The 21,538-nt window shown below is 39.2% G+C and overlaps 2 protein-coding genes across 7 annotated transcripts in view; one reads left to right on the top strand and one right to left on the bottom strand.

Annotated features, from left to right (window-relative positions):
* Positions 1–21,538, top strand: part of LOC102080700 (uncharacterized) — a 107,651-nt gene that overhangs the window by 4,181 nt on the left and 81,932 nt on the right. The gene's annotated exons all lie outside the window — the stretch shown is intronic.
* The window catches only part of LOC106098317 (immunoglobulin superfamily member 1), a 45,108-nt gene that overhangs the window by 15,447 nt on the left and 8,123 nt on the right, over positions 1–21,538 (bottom strand). Inside the window, exons 1-19 of one of the 6 annotated variants that reach the window (XM_019358300.2) lie at positions 16,303–16,362; positions 9,247–9,328; positions 8,966–9,038; positions 7,972–8,007; positions 7,569–7,883; positions 6,381–6,689; positions 5,720–6,007; positions 5,323–5,616; positions 4,942–5,235; positions 4,298–4,591; positions 3,917–4,210; positions 3,489–3,782; positions 3,108–3,401; positions 2,727–3,020; positions 2,083–2,376; positions 1,702–1,995; positions 1,058–1,351; positions 627–920; positions 114–407 (exon numbers count right to left, since the gene is read on the bottom strand). In XM_019358300.2, the coding sequence (XP_019213845.1) occupies positions 114–407; positions 627–920; positions 1,058–1,351; positions 1,702–1,995; positions 2,083–2,376; positions 2,727–3,020; positions 3,108–3,401; positions 3,489–3,782; positions 3,917–4,210; positions 4,298–4,591; positions 4,942–5,235; positions 5,323–5,616; positions 5,720–6,007; positions 6,381–6,689; positions 7,569–7,883; positions 7,972–8,007; positions 8,966–8,996 (4,507 nt within the window). In that variant the 5' untranslated portion in view covers positions 8,997–9,038; positions 9,247–9,328; positions 16,303–16,362. Of the gene's footprint in view, positions 1–113; positions 408–626; positions 921–1,057; positions 1,352–1,701; positions 1,996–2,082; positions 2,377–2,726; positions 3,021–3,107; positions 3,402–3,488; positions 3,783–3,916; positions 4,211–4,297; positions 4,592–4,941; positions 5,236–5,322; positions 5,617–5,719; positions 6,008–6,380; positions 6,690–7,568; positions 7,884–7,971; positions 8,008–8,965; positions 9,039–9,246; positions 10,357–16,302; positions 16,363–21,538 lie in introns of those variants that run through there. The other 5 variants (XM_025906694.1, XM_025906693.1, XM_019358307.2 and 2 more) reach the window with 5 other exon arrangements.

The following is a 21,538-nucleotide window of genomic DNA, read 5'->3' as shown; positions in this document are numbered from 1 at the left end:
ACATAAAACATTATTAGTTTATTTTCTTTTTGGTGAGGAATAACTCACTAAATTGAATTTCAGTATTCATGAACATAAATGTTAAATCATAATAGGCAAATGGTTTTTCTTACATGTAACAGATATTCTGACAGAACTGCTTTGAGGGGAGCTGAAGTCTCGCCCTGAAACCCTTGTGTGATACTGGCACTGATACAATCCCTCGTTACTGAAGTTCACTTCAGGGATTCTAAAGACAGCAGAGTTTGTGCTCGATGTTTGGCTTTTCCTGAATGAGCCTGAGCTCTGCTGCAGAGTGAATGTTCCACCTAAATGCTGAGTTGAGATTGAACAAGTGATGCTAACATCTTGACCCCAGGTTACTGCACCACCAGTGTTTGTTGAGATGGTGGGATTTGGAAGGATCACTGAAAAATAAAGTAAATAACACAGTGGGTGTTTCATCTGAGGAAAGGTATGAGTTTCATTTCATTTTAGCTTCCTGTCAACTCAATTCCATTTCAAGTAAGGTGACAGTGGTACAGAGACTGAAAGGATAACTTTTGGTTGAGAAATGGAGATTTACAGTTCTTTAACATTTCATAAGCAATCAGCCGAAACACAAAATTTTACATTTCAGTTCTTACCAGTAACAGAAACTCCGACAGAATCACTTTGTGGGGATCTGAAGTCTTGACTTGAAATCCTTGTCTGATATTGACACTGATACAATCCTTCGTTATTGAAATTCACTTCAGTAATGTTAAATGTAACTGAGGTTGCACTCGATATTTGGCTTTTCCTGAATGAGCCTGAGCTCTGCTGCAGAGTAAATGTTCCACCTAAATGCTGAGTTGAGATTGAACAAGTGATGCTAACGTCTTGACCCCAGGTCAACTGTCCAACTGGAGTCGTAGAGATGCTGGGCTTTGGAAGGATTACTGAAACACAAAACACAAAAACATAAAATCATATATTTGCCTTTCTGAGGTTTTGCTCTATATTTCAAGTTGTTGTTGTTTTAATTAATATATTTGAGATGATGAAAAGAAAAAGGCGAACTAAAGTTCCTCCTTACCAGTAACAGAGAGTCTGATTGAGTCACTTTGAGGGGAGCTGAATTCCCGCCCTGAAATCCTTGTCTGATACTGACACTGGTACGATCCCTCGTTATTGAAATTCACTTGAGGGATATTGAAGGTAACAGAGTTTGTGCTCGATGTTTGGCTTTTTCTGAATGAGCCTGAGCTCTGCTGCAGAGTGAATGTTCCACCTAAATGCTGAGTTGAGATTGAACAAGTGATGCTAACAGTTTGGCCCCAGGTCACATTCCCCACAGGAATCATGGAGATGCTGGGCTTTGGCAGGATCACTGAAAAATAACCGAATAGTGGTCTATGAGAAAAGCAATATCTTCCTAGTTCTTTCATTTCCATCCTAAACTACATGAATACACGTTGAAACAATGATTGGAAAATATATTTTCCCCTTCGACCGTCCAGCCAATGTTATTAAATGTAAATGTACCCTGTATTTAGCCAAATTCCATGCTATTGTTTTCTTTCAGAAAGTCCAACTAATTGAAACCTTTCAAACCAATCTGACAAATGAGTGGATCAAGTGCACCTATAGTCTTGTAGGCTGATAGAAGCTGACTTACAACTTCTTTAACATTTCATCAGCAGTCTGCCCAAATAGAAAATTTCACATTTCAGTTCTTACCAGAAATAGAAACTCTAACAGAATCACTTTGTGGGGACCTGAAGTCTCGACTTGAAATCCTTGTCTGATACTGACACTGGTACGATCCCTCGTTACTGAAGGTCACTTGAGGGATATTGAAGGTAACAGAGTTTGTGCTCGATGTTTGGCTTTTCCTGAATGAGCCTGAGGTCTGCTGCAGAGTGAATGTTCCACCTAAATGCTGAGTTGAGATTGAACAAGTGATGCTAACGTCTTGACCCCAGGTCAACTCTCCAACTGGACTCTTAGAGATGCTGGGCTTTGGCAGGATTACTGAAAAATAAATAAATAACATAGTAATTAAAAGAAATAAAAGTAATTGAAACATAGTTTAAAAAAAGACATATGTTTGTCTCTTACCAGTAACAGAAACTCTGACAGGATCACTCTGAGGGGAGCTGAAGTCTCGACTTGAAACTCTTGTCTGATACTGACACTGGTACGATCCCTCATTACTGAAGGTCACTTGAGGGATATTAAAGGTAACAGAGTTTGTGCTCGATGTTTGGCTTTTTCTGAATGAGCCTGAGCTCTGCTGCAGAGTGAATGTTCCACCTAAATGCTGAGTTGAGATTGAACAAGTGATGCTAACAGTTTGGCCCCAGGTCACATTCCCCACAGGAATCATGGAGATGCTGGGCTTTGGCAGGATCACTGAAAAATAACCGAATAGTGGTCTATGAGAAAAGCAATATCTTCCTAGTTCTTTCATTTCCATTCTAAACTACATGAATACACGTTGAAACAATGATTGGAAAATATATTTTCCCTTTCGACCGTCCAGCCAATGTTATTAAATGTAAATGTACCCTGTATTTAGCCAAATTCCATGCTGTTGTTTTCTTTCAGAAAGTCCAACTAATTGAAACCTTTCAAACCAAGCTGACAAATGAGTGGATCAAGTGCACCTATAGTCTTGTAGGCTGATAGAAGCTGACTTACAACTTCTTTAACATTTCATCAGCAGTCTGCCCAAATAGAAAATTTCACATTTCAGTTCTTACCAGAAATAGAAACTCTAACAGAATCACTTTGTGGGGACCTGAAGTCTCGACTTGAAATCCTTGTCTGATACTGACACTGGTACGATCCCTCGTTACTGAAGGTCACTTGAGGGATATTGAAGGTAGCAGAGTTTGTGCTCGATGTTTGGCTTTTCCTGAATGAGCCTGAGCTCTGCTGCAGAGTGAATGTTCCACCTAAATGCTGAGTTGAGATTGAACAAGTGATGCTAACGTCTTGACCCCAGGTCAACTCTCCAACTGGACTCTTAGAGATGCTGGGCTTTGGGAGGATTACTGAAAAATAAATAAATAACATAGTAATTAAAAGAAATAAAAGTAATTGAAACATAGTTTAAAAAAAGACATATGTTTGTCTCTTACCAGTAACAGAAACTCTGACAGGGTCACTCTGAGGGGAGCTGAAGTCTCGACTTGAAACTCTTGTCTGATACTGACACTGGTACGATCCCTCATTACTGAAGGTCACTTGAGGGATATTAAAGGTAGCAGAGTTTGTGCTCGATGTTTGGCTTTTTCTGAATGAGCCTGAGCTCTGCTGCAGAGTGAATGTTCCACCTAAATGCTGAGTTGAGATTGAACAAGTGATGCTAACGTCTTGACCCCAGGTCAACTCTCCAACTGGACTCTTAGAGATGCCGGGCTTTGGGAGGATTACTGAAAAATAAATAAACAACATAGTAATTAAAAGAAATAAAAGTAATTGAAACATAGTTTAAAAAAAGACATATGTTTGTCTCTTACCAGTAACAGAAACTCTGACAGGGTCACTCTGAGGGGAGCTGAAGTCTCGACTTGAAACTCTTGTCTGATACTGACACTGGTACGACCCCTCATTACTGAAGGTCACTTGAGGGATATTGAAGGTAACAGAGTTTCTACTTGATGTTTGGGTCTTTCTGAATGAGCCTGAGGTCTGCTGCAGAGTGAATGTTCCACCTAAATGCTGAGTTGAGATTGAACAAGTGATGCTAACAGTTTGGCCCCAGGTCACCTTCCCCACAGGAATCATGGAGATGCTGGGCTTTGGCAGGATCACTGAAGAATAAATAAATAACATAGTGAGTGTTTCCTTTGAGGAAAGGTATGAGTTTACATTTTAACTTGGTTTCAACTGAACTTTTATTTAAAGTTAACAAAAAATAAAAAAAGGAAATATCTTTGTCTCTTACCAGTAACAGAAACTCTCATAGAATCACTCTGTGGGGATCTGAAGTCTCGACTTGAAACTCTTGTCTGATACTGACACTGGTACGACCCCTCATTACTGAAGGTCACTTGAGGGATATTGAAGGTAACAGAGTTTCTACTTGATGTTTGGGTCTTTCTGAATGGGCCTGAGGTCTGCTGCAGAGTGAATGTTCCACCTAAATGCTGAGTTGAGATTGAACAAGTGATGCTAACGTCTTGACCCCAGGTCAACTCTCCAACTGGACTCTTAGAGATGCTGGGCTTTGGCAGGATTACTGAAAAATAAATAAATAACATAGTAATTAAAAGAAATAAAAGTAATTGAAACATAGTTTAAAAAAAGACATATGTTTGTCTCTTACCAGTAACAGAAACTCTGACAGGATCACTCTGAGGGGAGCTGAAGTCTCGACTTGAAACTCTTGTCTGATACTGACACTGGTACGATCCCTCATTACTGAAGGTCACTTGAGGGATATTAAAGGTAACAGAGTTTGTGCTCGATGTTTGGCTTTTTCTGAATGAGCCTGAGCTCTGCTGCAGAGTGAATGTTCCACCTAAATGCTGAGTTGAGATTGAACAAGTGATGCTAACAGTTTGGCCCCAGGTCACATTCCCCACAGGAATCATGGAGATGCTGGGCTTTGGCAGGATCACTGAAAAATAACCGAATAGTGGTCTATGAGAAAAGCAATATCTTCCTAGTTCTTTCATTTCCATTCTAAACTACATGAATACACGTTGAAACAATGATTGGAAAATATATTTTCCCTTTCGACCGTCCAGCCAATGTTATTAAATGTAAATGTACCCTGTATTTAGCCAAATTCCATGCTGTTGTTTTCTTTCAGAAAGTCCAACTAATTGAAACCTTTCAAACCAAGCTGACAAATGAGTGGATCAAGTGCACCTATAGTCTTGTAGGCTGATAGAAGCTGACTTACAACTTCTTTAACATTTCATCAGCAGTCTGCCCAAATAGAAAATTTCACATTTCAGTTCTTACCAGAAATAGAAACTCTAACAGAATCACTTTGTGGGGACCTGAAGTCTCGACTTGAAATCCTTGTCTGATACTGACACTGGTACGATCCCTCGTTACTGAAGGTCACTTGAGGGATATTGAAGGTAGCAGAGTTTGTGCTCGATGTTTGGCTTTTCCTGAATGAGCCTGAGCTCTGCTGCAGAGTGAATGTTCCACCTAAATGCTGAGTTGAGATTGAACAAGTGATGCTAACGTCTTGACCCCAGGTCAACTCTCCAACTGGACTCTTAGAGATGCTGGGCTTTGGGAGGATTACTGAAAAATAAATAAATAACATAGTAATTAAAAGAAATAAAAGTAATTGAAACATAGTTTAAAAAAAGACATATGTTTGTCTCTTACCAGTAACAGAAACTCTGACAGGGTCACTCTGAGGGGAGCTGAAGTCTCGACTTGAAACTCTTGTCTGATACTGACACTGGTACGACCCCTCATTACTGAAGGTCACTTGAGGGATATTGAAGGTAACAGAGTTTCTACTTGATGTTTGGGTCTTTCTGAATGGGCCTGAGGTCTGCTGCAGAGTGAATGTTCCACCTAAATGCTGAGTTGAGATTGAACAAGTGATGGTAACAGCTTGACCCCAGGTTACTGCACCAATAATATTCTTGGTGATTCTGGGCTTTGGGAGGTTGACTGAAAAATAACATATGTGAAAAGTTCATTTTTCCTTTAAACTAAAGAAGGAACTTTTCATTAGGGATTAAGTGGATCATCCTTCAAATTTATTAAAAATTACCTGTCACTGAGAGTCTCACAGAATCACTTAGAGGGGCGTTGGAGTCTGGAATCAAATCCCTCTGAAACTGACACTGGTATGATCCCTCATTGTCAAGGTTTACATTAGAGATACTGAGGGTAGCAGCGTTACTGCTTGATGTTATTCTCCTGCTGAATGAGCCTGAGGTCTTTGTGAAGATAAATGCTCCACTTAACTGATCACCTGTGATCGAACATGTGATAGCGACATTCTGACCCCAGGTAACTTGACCAGAAGGATTGATGGAAATCCTGGGTTTTGGTTTGTCTGTTGAAAAGCATAACAACATAGAGTTTAATGTATAACATCTTCATTTTCAGTTTTAAAATTAAAAGAGGCAAATAGTGAGCATGTAGTCATAATAAGCAGAAAACTGCATTTTTAAAAAAATAATGTAACTCAAACAAATGACTGTTTTTGAACATTTAGAGAGAGTATGCAGACTCTCAGGCACACCTTTGGTTTGGTTTTTCTTCTAAAAAGATTGAATGATTACAACATTTAATATCTGATATCTAATATCTTTAGTTCATGGTTAATTCAAGCAGTTATTAGTTGTTACTTCAGAATTTTGTGTGACTTCTAAAGTGATGACCAACTATACCTTACAGAGTATTTATAAATGAATCTTTCTTCTCACCTAAACAGGCAACGCCAGCATCCTCACCATGCCCACAGTTATGTGTCCCAAATCCACTGTGGCGACATGCAGTTAGAGAGCTTTCACTTCCTGAACAGGCCACATCATCAAGCCAAATTTGTCCTGTACCTTGACCAAAGTGAGCTGATGGATAGGCATTCACTGCTGCCCCACAGCCCAGCTGTCTGCACACCACTTTTGCACCATTTAAGTCCCAGTCATCATCACACACTGTTCCCCAGGAGCCTCTGTGATAGATTTCAACTCTTCCAGAGCACTGAGTTGATCCAACTAATCTTATCTGGCCAACTATGAAAAAATTAGAGAAGATTAACAGAGTTTCAATGTTTTACACACAAAACACATGGAAATTATCATTAAATCTATATACACAGGAGAAGCCTGCAGAATTTGCTCAACTAAAACAAATGCAAAACGAACAGGTGGTCCTATGTTGCACATTAAGAGAGAAATTCAGAGTTAGCAGGTGTAACAGTCAGAGCCATGGAACAACATACTTACAGTATCACAAACTGAATATACAGTAAATGTTGCTACAACCTGTGTCAACTAAGAATAAAAACATTCAAACTCGAATGTAACAGATGCAGGTAAAACATCCATCCATCGATTTTCTTTCACTTCTGAGTTACTTCACTTCTGAGGCTAACACATCCAACCATTCACACATTTACATGCAAGGTCAATTTAGAATCACCAATTAATCTAACCACATTGATGTCTTAACCTTGGACTGGGGAAGCCAGAATACTTGGGGAGAACATGCAAACTCCACACAGAGAGGTCCCAGACTAGATTCAAACCTAGGATCTTCAAGCTGTGAAGCAACAGTGTTAACCACTGCATGCATGGTTTCAGACATTCTACCAGTAAACGAAAAAAAAATCTTTGGGTCTCAGCAATGAAAAAGAGTCTAGTTGAGTTGTTTTCTTGTATCATTTGGAGATGAACTCTGCTTTTTTGTCTATTTTGTTTTGTTTTCAAGCCAAAAATAAGTAGAATTAGAATATCAGATTGTCAGAAAATGTGATTTGGATTTACCAAAACAGATGAGTTAGGACATTTTGTAGCATCAATGACAAAGGTAGCTTTAACGAAATGTCCAAAGATACATATTCGTTTGTTAAGCTTGAACCAACCACGAAATTTTTGAAAGAGTCATCTCACCTGAACATGTGACACCAGCATCCTCACTATGCCCACAGTTATGTGTCCCAAATCCTCTGTGTTGACACGCGGTTAGAGAACTTTCAGTTCCTGAACAGGCCACATTATCAAGCCAGATTTGTCCTGTACCTTGACCAAAGTGAGCTGATTGATGGACACTCTCTGCTGCCCCACAGCCCAGCTGTCTGCAGACCACGCCAGCATCATTTAAGTCCCAGTCATCATCACACACTGTTCCCCAGGAGCCACTGTGATAGATTTCAACTCTTCCAGAGCACCGAGTGGACCCAGACCCAACTAGTCTGATCTGACCATCTGTCAGACAGATATAACAAAGATTCAAAATCCAAATATTTCACACAGAACAAAAGCAGGAGTTTGTTACATGGGAGAATGGACCAACCTGCAACTGGTGAAGATGTCATGAAGAGAAAAGAGACTAGAGAGAAGAATCAAAACTGTGCATCAGTGTGTTAGCAGAGAATGTATTAAAGCACATGTTGGTTTCACAGTGCAAAGCAATAAATGGTAACAATTGTTTTGAAATGAATGACTGAGACCACGACTGCATTTCTACTTTGTCCATGTAAAATTCTATGTTATAAATGGTAAAACTGTGGCTCATTCAACTTGAGAAAACAAGAATTTCAGTGAAGAGCTGAATTTTTTTCCAATTTCTCTGTAATTTTTTTTTCTATAAAGAATATGGCCGGTGCTATGCTAAATATGAAATATTTTTAAAATGATGTATTTTTGCTCTTTCAGTGTTTCCGGGTGAACAAAGAAAGAGAAATACATCAGGCTTCTTGCAGCTTTGTTCTTAAATCAATGATTACATGCACAACTTTTGTATCTAAAGCTTGAAGGTGATGTTGGCCATTTAAGGGTTTTCAACAGTGTAAACTGCTCCCAAGTTCTGTTTACTAGAAAAATCAGCACTCTAACACTACCACAGCTATTTTAACATTAAATTATTTTTTTGCTAATTTCTATATCTTCTTTCTAAAACATCGTGTTTTATTCTGTGTTCAACGCTGTTACCCTTCATTGATAAAAGACATAACAGCAGACGAATTTTCATTTCCACCAGTGATTCTACATGTTTGTGGTTTACAGAAATTTATTTTATAGTTTTTTAATGTATTATTTTGTGTTTTGGTAATGATCCAAAAACTAAATTTGTTGGGATAAAGCACTAATAATTTTCCTTTGATCTTGAAAGGATCAAGATCAAAGGATGTGGGGCTGTGCAAAGAGGGGGATCCAGTGCATAAATACACTGAGCTACCTGCTGTGGTGACCCTTTGTGAATAAGCTGAAAGTAGCTGCAGCTTCTTTAGACATGGCCAGTCACACAGACCTCTTTCACACATAAAGAAAACCCTCTCTTAACTCACCTAAAACCAGTCTCTCTACGTGACCGCACATCCTGGTGAACGAAGGTTTTCCAGCTCAACAGTTAGACAGAAACTGTAAGATAGCACAGCAGTGAGGTTTCCTGCTTGTCCACCAGTAACAGCATCAGAGTGTTAATGTTTGAAAACCTAACATTTTTCTGAAGCTACAAGCTACTCTGAGACAGAGGGTCATATTGTCTCACTCAAAGCATAATGCTATCTCTTATGAATGATCAGTCCAAAATAAATTTAAATTAGCTTAATGTAAAACAGATACTTACCTGAATGGCTTATTTCATGAGCGTTCACGAGTTCTTGCTAGCTTCAGAAGATGCTCAGTTTCAATGCTGGAGCCACAGTGGCCTGGGGAGATTTGGTGAATTTAATGGATTACTCTGCATGTGATACAGTGGAATCATGTTGCCACATATGTTGAAGAGTTAAACACATCAGCTCATATAAATGTTTTCTTCTTTGATCACAAACACCAACACAGTCTCTCTGTGGTTTTTGGGACATGATTTCTTCTGTATAACTGGCTTTCTGTATAAATGGATTTCTTCTGAATAAATGGCTTATATCAGCATGTACTGACCACTCAGTGCATTTTATCAACAACTTTAATATTTTTTGGGAACGCAGGCATCTGTTTAAAGCAAATGGATTTAATTTTAACAAGTCAGGGGTGAAACTGTTCACCTCCAACTTGTTTTATTCCATACGTCATCCATCTGTGCTTGGTGCCAAGGCTGAGATAAACGAGGAGTTATCTCATAAAGAGGAACAAACAGTACTCCAAGAACAGACAAAGCCCAGCAGAAACCTTGAGGAGGAGCTCCATCTGCCCCCACCCGGGAAGAGCCTCAGAAAGGAGAGATGTCTGAGGCAAGAAGAGGGGTCCCTACTTGCCTCCAACTCTCTCAACAACACCAACGACCAGGACCAGGGACCACGACCTCCCCCAGTCCCCCAAACCCCTGATAGGCCTCCACCCTCCTCCCCCTCCCTTTCTCCCTCCTCCCCACACCTGAAATTCACTGAGGAGATGATGGAGCGGGTCAATGCTGGGCTCAGATCTACCCCCGGCCCAATCCCTTTTTGTCCCCCATAAACCCCCCACCAGAGCAGCCAAAGGTTCGCCATCGAGCCCCGCCCTCAACAGAGCAATCGAAGTTACATTGCCCAGCCTCGCCCCCCTTAGTTCCTCCTTACCACCTTCATGCTCTGTCTCCGCAGTCTGATGTGTGATGTGTGGAGGGTCCAGGCTGTGAGGATTATGGCAGTGGTGACTTTTCCCAGGAGAAGCTGGGACCCTGTTTACTAGAAGGTTTTAAAATTTCTGTACTTTTAGGTGACAGAAGAAGACATGTGGCCTGGTCAAAACACAGAGAGCTGCACTCTAAAAGATCTTTAAATATAGTAAACATACCTTGTGTGCCACAGACTGCTCCCAAACACGAGGGGGCAAATAATACCTCTAAAACACTTAAGTTGGCTTTATTAAACATTAGATCTTTAGCTGGGAAAACATTTTTAATTAATGATTTAATCACCGAGCACAGCCTTGATTTTATGTTTTTAACTGAAACTTGGTTGGACCAAAGTAACAGTGGAGCTGTTCTCATCGAGTCGACCCCTCCTAACTACAGTTTTATCAGTGAGGCCAGGGTGAGCAGGAGAGGAGGAGGGGTTGCTGTCTTATTTAATGAATCATTTCAATGTAAGCAGTTATCTCTTGGTAGTTTTCAGTCTTTTGAATATGTGGCTTTACAGCTGAAGGCCCCATCCAAAGTTGTGTGCCTTAATGTTTACAGGCCTCCCAAATACTGCACAGACTTTTTAAATGACCTCAGTGAACTGCTGTCTGTGATCTGTGTTGATTTTGACTGTGTAATTATTGTTGGGGATTTTAACATCCATGTGGACAACCCTCAGGACAAAGGGACAAAAGACCTGAGTAACACTCTGGGCAACTTTTGGCTGACTCAGCATGTAACAGAGGCCACACATAATAGAGGACACACTCTTGACCTACTGATCTCCAAGGGCCTGAGCATTTCAAACGTTACTGTGTCTGCTGTGGGCCTGTCTGATCATTACTGTGTTTTCTTTGAAAGTAAAATCTCAGCCCACACAAATATATCAACAGCAGTGATCACAAAACGGTGTATAACTGAACACAGTAGTGAGATCTTTAACCAGGTCTTCCCATTAACACCTGACCTGTCCAGAGGTTCAGTCAATGAGCTCGTCACTAGCTTCAATGCTAAAATGTTAAATGTAATGGACACCATTGCTCCCATTAAGGTGAAGGTTATCTCTGGAAGGAAGAAGTCTCCATGGAGAAACTCCACACTGGTGAAAAATGAAAAAAGAGAGTGTAGGAAAGCTGAGCGCAGATGGAGAAAAACAGACCTCCAGGTTCATTGTGACATCTATAAAGAGAAACTTCACAATTATAACTTACAACTGAGGAGTGCAAGGAGGTCTTACTTCTCTGACATCATCACCAAAAACAGTCATAATGCTCGGGTCTTATTTTCTACAGCTGACAGGCTAACAAACCCTCCTGTGTCAGTGGCAGCTGAACTTCATTCGACCATGGCCTGCAATGACTTTGCCAAATTCTTCACAGAAAAAATCCAAAAGATTAGACAAGCAATTGGTACATCGACAGCAGATCCAGGATATGTACTGTGTCCACCGAAAAACTGTTTAAATACCATGAACCAGTTTCACCCTATTAACAGCAAAGACCTGGAGGACATCTTAGGTCAACTGAATTCCTCCTCTTGCTGTTTAGATGTCCTGCCAACAAGTTTTTTCAAAAAGGTCTCAAAGACTTTGGAGTCAGACCTGTTACAGATCGTAAACTTTTCTTTAATATCAGGTGTGTTTCCAGAACCACTAAAAACTGCTGTAATTAAACCTATACTGAAAAAGGACAATCTTGACAAGACACAAATGAATAACTACAGGCCGATCTCAAATCTCCCATTTTTAAGTAAGATCATTGAAAAAGCAGTTTCTCAACAGCTCAATTACTTCTTAAAACAGAATAACTGCTATGATGCCTTCCAGTCAGGTTTTAGACAGAACCACAGCACTGAAACCGCTCTGACCAAAGTGTTTAACGACATATGTCTGAATACAGACAGTGGAAAAATGTCAGTCTTAGTTTTACTGGATCTCAGTGCAGCATTTGACACAGTTGACCACAACATATTACTCAAACGACTGGAGAACTGGGCAGGTCTTTCAGGAACTGTACTAAACTGGTTCAAAACATACTTAGAAAACAGGAAATACTTTGTATCAATAGGTAACTTCACATCTGAGCTGACAAGTATCACATGCAGAGTTCCCCAAGGTTCCATCTTGGGACCCCTTCTGTTCAACATTTACATGCTCCCACTGGCACAGATTATAAAGAACAACAAAATAAACTATCATAGCTATGCAGATGACACACAAATATATATCACAATGTCACCAGGAGACCGAGGCCCTGTACAGGCTCTTGGTAAATGCATTGAGGAAATTAATGACTGGCTGTGCCACAATTTTCTCCAGCTAAACAAAAACAAAACTGAAGTAATAGTCTTTGGAGCCAAAGAAAAACGATTACAGGTCACCAGAGAACTTCAATCTATACACCTAAAAACCACAAACCAGGCGAGAAATTTGGGTGTAGTGATGGATGCAGACCTAAACTTAGAAAAACACATTAAGACAATAACAAAATCAGCTTACTATCACCTCAAGAATATTTCAAGGATAAAAGATCTGATGTCTCAACAGGACCTGGAAAAACTAGTCCATGCATTTATCTTCAGTAGGCTTGATTACTGTAACAGCATCTTTACAGGTCTACCTAAAAAATCAGTCAGAAAACTACAGCTCATTCAGAACTCTGCTGCTCGAGTCCTCACTAAGACCAAAAAAGTGGACCACATCAGTCCAGCTCTGAGGTCTTTACACTGGCTGCCTGTCTGTCAGAGGATAGACTTTAAAGTTCTGATGCTGGTCTATAAAGCTCTGAATGGTTTAGGACCAAAATACATCAGTGACCTCCTGACCCAGTATGAACCTTCCAGATCCCTCAGGTCATCTGGATCCGGTCTTTTATCAGTTCCCAGAGTCAGAACCAGACACGGAGAAGCTGCATTCAGCTTTTATGCTCCTTATATCTGGAACAAACTCCCAGAAAGCCTCAGATCAGCTGAAACACTCAGTTTATTTAAATCCAGGTTGAAGACTCACCTGTTCTCAGCTGCATTTGAATAAAGCACCAAATCCACACTTTTAAGCTTAAATTCCAAAACTTACATTTTAACTACTGATTTTATCTACTGTTTTGATTTTTGATTTTATATACTGTTTTGTTTGTTTGTTTGTTTGTTTGTTTGTTTGCTTGTCTTAATCAATTTTAAATCATGCTTCTTATCTATTTTGTTTTTAATGTCTCTGTAAAGCACTTTGAATCACCTTGTTGTTGAATTGTGCTATATAAATAAATTTGCCTTGCCTTGCCTTGCCTTGCCTTGTTCTGTTCCTGAAAAGTTATGTTTAAGCAATAATTATATTACTTGGTAAGCATAGTGGGTGGAATGGTAGTGCAGTCTTTACCTCTGTTATTCTATATGTTGGTCTTAGTTTTGGCCAGCTGGGACAATTTTCCCCCTCAAAAGTAACATTATGTAACATGTATTCCATTATTGTGTAAATCAGACCTCACAGTGATTGTAACTGAACTTTATAACTTCAGTTTCTGAGGTCAGCATCATCACTCATACCCTAATGACATTTGTTCTGTCCCAAGTAAAAGATTAAAAATAGTTCATATTAAATTAGTGATAAAAATGTCATATTTCATCTGTGGTAATTTATGTTAAAAAAGAGAGTCATTTAGTTAAAAAATATTTTCTATACAGTCAGCATTAGCTTTTCTGTATCTTATTTTGAAGGAGTAATCTGTGTTCAGAATGCATTGTGGGAAGCAGAAGCCGCAGTCAGTTGGGAAAAAACATTGTACAGAAAACCTGCATATCCGTGTTTAAACTTCATCTCCTGTGGCCTGAATCTTTATATACACCATCAAAAGCAATGGCTGTAAGTTTATTACATTACTTTCATCGAGCTATTCAAGCCACAATTGTAAAGGATTGTAAGCTGTCAAGAAGACTGTAATAAAGGGGCAAGACGCTCAGTTTCCTGGCTCATGAAAATTGAGTTTGGCTTGCTGTTGACCTGCATTAACATACACAGTGTATCCAACACGTAGTGGTAACAGTACAACATTAATAATATTACTGTATTAAATTGGGCATCAGCAGCAGGGTCATCAGTTTTTGTTTAGAGAACTTTTGTATCCTCAAGAATGAAAGAACTGCTGATTTTTGAGGAGGTAAATTTGCAAAATAAGCTGTTTGTAGAGATCAACTTCTTCTTTTGAAATAGAAAGTTTTTCATCTATACTGCCCAGTCTGAACCCTGACTTGAGTTCAGCCCTCACAGGATATCCTAGGATTTATTGCTGAGTACAGTTGGCTTTAACACTGTATCAGTGCTTTTATTAATGTAATGAAGTCATGTGTGCACACTTTGCAACTTTCACTGACCAATCAAAGCAGTTTAGACAATAAGTCGTATCTTAACCAAAATACGTCAAACTTTATAGGATAGGATACCGGAGGAAACCAACACAGGGACTTGGAGAACATTTTCCCTGTTTCTCTTAAATGTGCTGTAATCACACAACTAATCACAAAAAATAACTTGGACTCATTGGTGTTTAATAATTATAGACTTATTTCTAATCTTTTATTCCTCATCAAAAATTGAAAACATTTTATTACAAGTAACTAAATGAATATCTTACATGTCGCAGTCTTTACTTTACCAGGGAGGTTTCAGATCCAATCACAGCACAGAAATAGCAGACTGAGTCCTGCTCAGTCTCAGTGCTGCATTTGACACTGGAGCGGGACATTTTAATTCAAAGGCTTCATGGCTCTGTTGGTTTAACAGGTTGGTTGATGGTTGGCTCTCATCATATTGAAGACTTGAGGGGTTTTTGTGTGTCTATTAGCGGTTTAATATTTGCACAAATAAAAATTCAATCAGGTGTTCCTCAAGGCTCGGTCCTTTGGGTCCATTACTCTTTAACATTTACATGCTCCCACTTGGTACTGTCACTAAGAATCATAACATATCCTACTCTTCTTGTGCACATAATACTTATCAGTTTTCCTCTGATGATCTAACCTCTATTCAGAAACTAATGAGCTGCACTGATGGCATTAATCACTTAATGACATAACTTTTTAGGACTAAACAGAGTGAAGACAGAAACATTTGCTGTTGGTCCAAAAAAAGTCAGAGATTATTTATCATTGCTTTTTCTAAAATGAAGTGGGTTCGGTGAAGAAGGGCAGAGATAGTTCAGTAGGTAGAGTCTTCGTCCCATGATCAAAAAGTCAGAGGTTCAAATCCACTGAACAGCTCGCCTAAGGTACCGTCTCTACACACTGCTCCCCGGGCGCTGAATTGTTAGCTGCCCACTGAGTTAATGGGTAAAATGCAGAGGACTAAGCAATTTCCTACAGGATCAATAAAGTAGACATTATTAAATTTGAACAGTTTGCTTGATATCAAAGCACAGACTATGCTTCCATATCAAGCAGGTTAGGTCATTATATGCTCTATCTTCTGTACACTCCAAATCATCAGTAAGACGACTTCAGCACATTCAAAATGTACCAGTCAGAGTGCTTACAGGTCTGCAGAGATCTGACTATATTACCCCAGTACCAGGATCACATCATTGGCTTCCAGTGCAATATAAAATGATTGTATTAATTCCCAAAGCACTCTATGGGTTGACCCCCTACTACATCTTTTACTTGCTCACTGTTCAAATCCCAGTCAGATCACTCAGGTCATCAGCTGCAGACCTTTCAACTGACCGTAGATTGAGATCCAAGTGTGCCTCAGTTTCTGTGGTCCTGTTATTTGGAACAAGTCTCCTACTGACCTGGGCACATCTTTAGTCATTTTGAACAATTTTTCACATAACCAAAATAAACAAGCTTCCTCACATATGTTTACTGAGACCTATTGTGTGTTTTTTAAAAATTGTAATATCTGTTTGGACCTTTTTTAATACCATAAATATTCTAAAACTAAAACTTAACAACTAAGAACTAAAATGAAAAAATCAAATTAAAGACGTCTAAATGATGTTTTTAATGTAAGATTAAATGCTATAATAACCATGGTAGGCATTAATGGGGCTATTAATACTATTATTATTGCTTACCACCAGTTTTACTCACCAGATTAAGTTCCCTTAATGTGAGGTTTTCCTCTTCTTCTTTCTGCAGTGAAGTGAAATTTAAGTTCAAGATTCAGCTTTTTATTGCTGTGTTCAAGACCCATCCCACACTGAAAATGTGCAAGTGGTCAGATGTGGACTTCCAGGGAGAGGTCATAGTTGAACGATGTACAAAAGGGCACAACGTGTCTTGGATGAAGTGAGGTTAAAGCTGTACTGGTACCTCTCCAAGAAAAGATGAGGATGAATGTACCAAATTTAACACAGTTAAAGTTCTTGAGTTTTTAGCTTCCCATACTCGTGATCATACTTTGTATTTAAATGTCAAATAAATGTACTTCAACTTCAACAGGTCATCATAGTCTAAGGAGCTTGGAAAGAAAAGCGTCTTGACTTCTTTAAGTTTCTTGAAGATGTTTCACGTCTTGTCCAAGAAGCTTCTTCAGTTCAGTTCAGTTCAATGAACTGAAGAAAATTCTCGTACTTCAACTTCTTCTGTTGCTGTGGTTAGAGTTTACCCTGTTTGCCCAAAGAGTAAACAAGGGGTACTCCGCCTCTCATACTATGACAGCCTTGATAGATTCACACAACCTACCCTGAACTGGATAAGTGGAAGAAACTGGTTGGATGGATGGAAAAGGCTGATGCTCCATACAAACTAAGCTCACACAGCATACCGCTGAATGACAGAGGTGATGGGTGCTAAGAATTGGTCTCTTTACACCTATCAGTAATTACTGCAAATCAGTAATCTGGTAGTTCCTCCATAAATCCAAAACATACAGTATTTGAATTTGGTTTATTTCCACTTAAAGATCTTCTTCTCCTGCACCTCTGACCACCGCCCAGTACTGATTTTCAAAGTCCTGTACTGGTATCAGCCTAAAGATATTTATAAAATCACTGTGAACAGCAGAATTTACCAAAGACAAAAACACATATTTTCACAATTTATAAGAGAGTGATGCTTCTTTATTGAACGTCCTGCATGTGAGACTTTCCAGTGTTACCTCACCACACAGTAAAGGGGACAACACTGAAATAGAGATGAATTGTACCTGACAGCAGGGAAGTAGTGAGGCAGCAACACTGTGTAGACAGACGGTGACATCAAGAGGTGCACACAATAAAAAACAACTGAGCAGAAAGCAGCAGTGAGTGAGCCGGGCACTGATAAACAAAAACATGTTTTTACTTACTGCAGTGACCTCTAGAGGACAAATGATATTATTTTCTTTAGAACAGTCCCAAAAAGTGATGCTGAGTCTGTGGAACATTTGCTTCCTGTTTGGCAGCTTTTTGTATGGCATATTTCCACGTGCTACCACAGACTTCAGCTGCAGGGAGAATTCTGCAGTGGCAAACATGCTGTTAGAAGCGGAACTGAAGTTTTATTTTATCATAAAGATGGTAAACTTTTTAAACACTAAGTTTTTACTATATTTTTAAACCATCTCATGGGTCTGGGGGCAGATTCCCTCTCATGGGGTGCTGGTGCTGGACCTGGGATTATAAAGTGTATGTACTGCGTTCATTTCAGTGTGTTTCCATGTTGGGTGAGTGATGAGAAGGAGCCTGCAGCCAGAGCGGCAAGGCTGCAGGCTCCTTCTCATTAATATCCTCCTCATTAATATCCCTCAAGTGACAAAATCACTTGAGGGATATTAAAGGTAACAGAGTTTGTATTCGATATTTGCTTTTTCCTGAATGAGCCTCAGGTCTGCTGCAGAGTCAATGTTCCACCTAAATGCTGAGTTGAGATTGAACAAGTGGTCATAAGCTGACCAGCTGACATTGTAGTACACCTTTGTCTTGGTTTGGCTTGTAATAAGTCTGATTCATTAGCTTATGTAAGCCTGTTGGGGAAGGAATAATAGTACATAACAAATTAAACAAGTTATTTAGGAGCTGCTAATGCTTCATGGTGAGTCGTCTCACTTGAACATGTGACACCAGCATCTTCACCATGTCCATAGTTATGTGTCCCAAATCCTCTGTGTCGACACGCGGTTAGAGAGCTTTCAGTTCCTGAACAGGCCACATTATTGACCCAGACCCAGCTAGTCTGATCTGACCATCTCTCAGACAGATATAACAAAGATTCAAAATCCTAATATTTCCCACAGAAGTGGAAGTGACGGGAGAGGTAAGCGACTCATGTTGTAACTGACGTCAGACGCCGGAGATTTTGGCGGAAAATTAAAGTAAGTAAGTAAGTAAGTAAAATTTATTTATATAGCGCTTTTCACAGATAAAAAAATCACAAAGTGCTTTACAATGAAAGAAATGGAAATATAAAACAATGTAACAGTAAATAGCAATGTAAAACAATAAAAGTAACGTAAAAGGAAATTAATAAAATGCTTTTCTAAATAAAAGTGTCTTCAGCTGTTTTTTAAAAGAATCAATGGAGTCCGTGCAGCGTAGAGACAGTGGAAGAGGATTCCACAACTGTGGTGCCACTCCGTGAAAGGCCCGATCACCACGAGTTTTAAAACGAGTGCGCGGTACCACCAGCAGTCTCTGATCTAATGACCTTAAAGCTCGAGAAGATGAATGTGGTTTCAGAAGGTCAGATAAATATTAGGGAGCTTGACCATGTAGGGCCCTAAAGGTTAGAACTAAAATTTTAAAGTGAAACCTAAAACTTACAGGCAACCAGTGAAGGGAGGCTAAAACTGGAGTAATGTGAGATCTTCTCTTGGTGCCTGTTAAGAGTCGTACTGCAGCATTCTGCACAGTCTGAAGACGATTTAAGGCTGATTTGTTAAAACAAGTAAAAAGGCCGTTACAGTAGTCTAAACGAGAGGAAATAAAAGCATGAATAATCATCTCAAGTTCAGGCTTTGACACCATTAGTCTGAGTTTTGAAATATTCCTTAAATGATAAAAACAGTTTCGGAACAGCTGCTTAGAATGCTGCTCGAGCGACATTGAGCTGTCAAATATGACACCGAGGTTTCTGAGGCTCGATTTAACAGAAGGGTCTAAGAAGCTGATATGCTGCCTAATTTCTGAGACCATGTGGTCTGGAGCAATAATTAGAGTTTCTGTTTTATCAGAGTTTAGTTGGAGAAAATTGTCATTCAACCATTGGTTGATTTCTGTCAGGCAATTACTTAAATTAGACAGTTTATAAAACTCAGAAATTTTGAAGGAACACTATAGTTGAATGTCATCAGCATAGAGATGATAGGAGATATTGTTATAGCACTTAATAATTTGGCCTAGGGGGAATACATAAAGTAGAAACAGAATTGGACCCAGGACAGATCCCTGAGGTATCCCACACGGCAAAACTGTTGATTCTGACGTCACATGATTCATGCAAACAGTAAAAGATCTCTCAGACAAATATGACATAAACCATTTTAAAACAACACCAGCAATCCCAAACAAGTTCTTGAGTCTGTTTATCATGCTACTGTGATCTACAGTATCAAAAGCAGAGCTAAAATCTAAAAGGACGAGCACTGTATACTCTCCAGAGTCTGCTGCCATCAAGATATCACTAGATACTCTAAGTAAGGCCGTTTCAGTGGAATGCAGTTTACAAAAACCAGACTGGAAAGTGTCCATAACAGCGTTTTTATCCAGGAAATAGTTAAGTTGTTCTACAACTACTTTTTCTAAAATCTTAGCTATAAAAGGCAATTTGGATATTGGCCTATAGCTGTTAGGAAGAGATGGATCCAGCTGAGGTTTCTTTAATATTGGCTCAACAACAGCTTGTTTAAAGAAGCTGGGAACTGAGCCAGTATGAAGAGAAATATTTATCATTTCCACAATACAGGGGCCAATGGAATCAAACACACTAGTGAAAAGTGACGATGGAAGGACATCAAGGGGGCTTGAAGTCTGTTTTATATGACAAAGCAGGACTCTGATGTCTTGTAATGTAACAGGAGTAAAAGAGGACCAAGTATCAGAACAGAGCAAATTGCAAGTTTGATATTGAGAAGATGATGGAGAGATACTTGACCTGATGGCAGTGACCTTATTTGTGAAATAGTTCATAAACTCATTGCATTCAGATGTTGAGTGAACTGGTGGACAAGGAGCATCAGGAGAAACAATACTCTTAATTGTTTTAAACAAGAATTTAGGCTATGAGGTGGGAAAAATACTCTGTTCTGGCATTTTTCCACATGTCATTTAGTAAGAGGATAGATTCTTTAAGGTGTAACCTATAAACCTCAAGCTTGGAAGCCTTCCACAAACGTTCTAGCTTACGACAATATCTCCTGAAATTACAAATGTTTTAATTTATCCAAGGACGAGATTTCAAACATAGCACAGTACTTTTTTTCAGAGGTGCCACCATGTCTAAAATAGAATTACACTGATTATTAAAAGATGAGACAACGGAGTCCAAATCATTATAAGTCATTTCAGTGTCAAACATGGCAGAGAACCTTTTGGTAGCGTTCTGGTTTATAATTCACCTTTCAATCATTATTTTGGGAGCCGAAGGTTCCAAATAAAATGACAAGTTAAAATATATGCAGCTATGGTCACTCACACCACACCACACTCCACACGAATGTCATCTATATTTCGATCAGTGCTTCCAGGATCTCGTCATGAAGAAGGCTGTGAGATTATTATATTATCTTATGCCATGTTATACCCCTGATTAATGATTGTGAAACTATTATGTAGTTTTAGTTTGCATTATTCTCCAGAATTAGGAGAAGGTAATAACTATTACATTTGTTAAATTGATTTGCATTATCCGATACTGCTGTGAATGTGTTACACTGTTTCTTGACATTTCATACTGCTGAATCATGAAGAGAATGTTGGGTGCAGAGGGCCTTGTGCCGATAATAGAAGAGACAGACCACATTCCATACCACCACCTTGTTGGGAGCAGAAAAACAAGGAACCGAGGTCATAACTTATGCGCCGTGTGAGAGAAAGAATGTGAATGTTTAGGTTTTTTAGGTAAATGGAGCTGGCTCCAGAGAAAAGAGGTTAAAAATATTTAACCAACTCAAAAAACTACAGGCAGATGTTGTCCTTTTACAAGAGACCCACAGACCTCTTAGAGGTTCGAATGAACTTAAAACACCTGAGATGTGTTTTCAGCTTGTTATAATTCTAGACAAAGGGGAGTAGCAATTTTAATCCATAAAAATATTAATTTCACAGTACTCGATACAGTTATAGATCCAGAGGGCAGATTCTTAATCATGAAACTATCTATGCTTGATAAAAAGCTATGTATTGTAAGT

Source organism: Oreochromis niloticus, linkage group LG4 (assembly GCF_001858045.2).
Source record: "Oreochromis niloticus isolate F11D_XX linkage group LG4, O_niloticus_UMD_NMBU, whole genome shotgun sequence".
Classification (NCBI taxonomy): Eukaryota; Metazoa; Chordata; class Actinopteri; order Cichliformes; family Cichlidae; genus Oreochromis; species Oreochromis niloticus.
The sequence above is the reverse complement of the archived record's forward strand: the minus strand, read 5'-3'. Positions and strand labels throughout refer to the sequence as shown.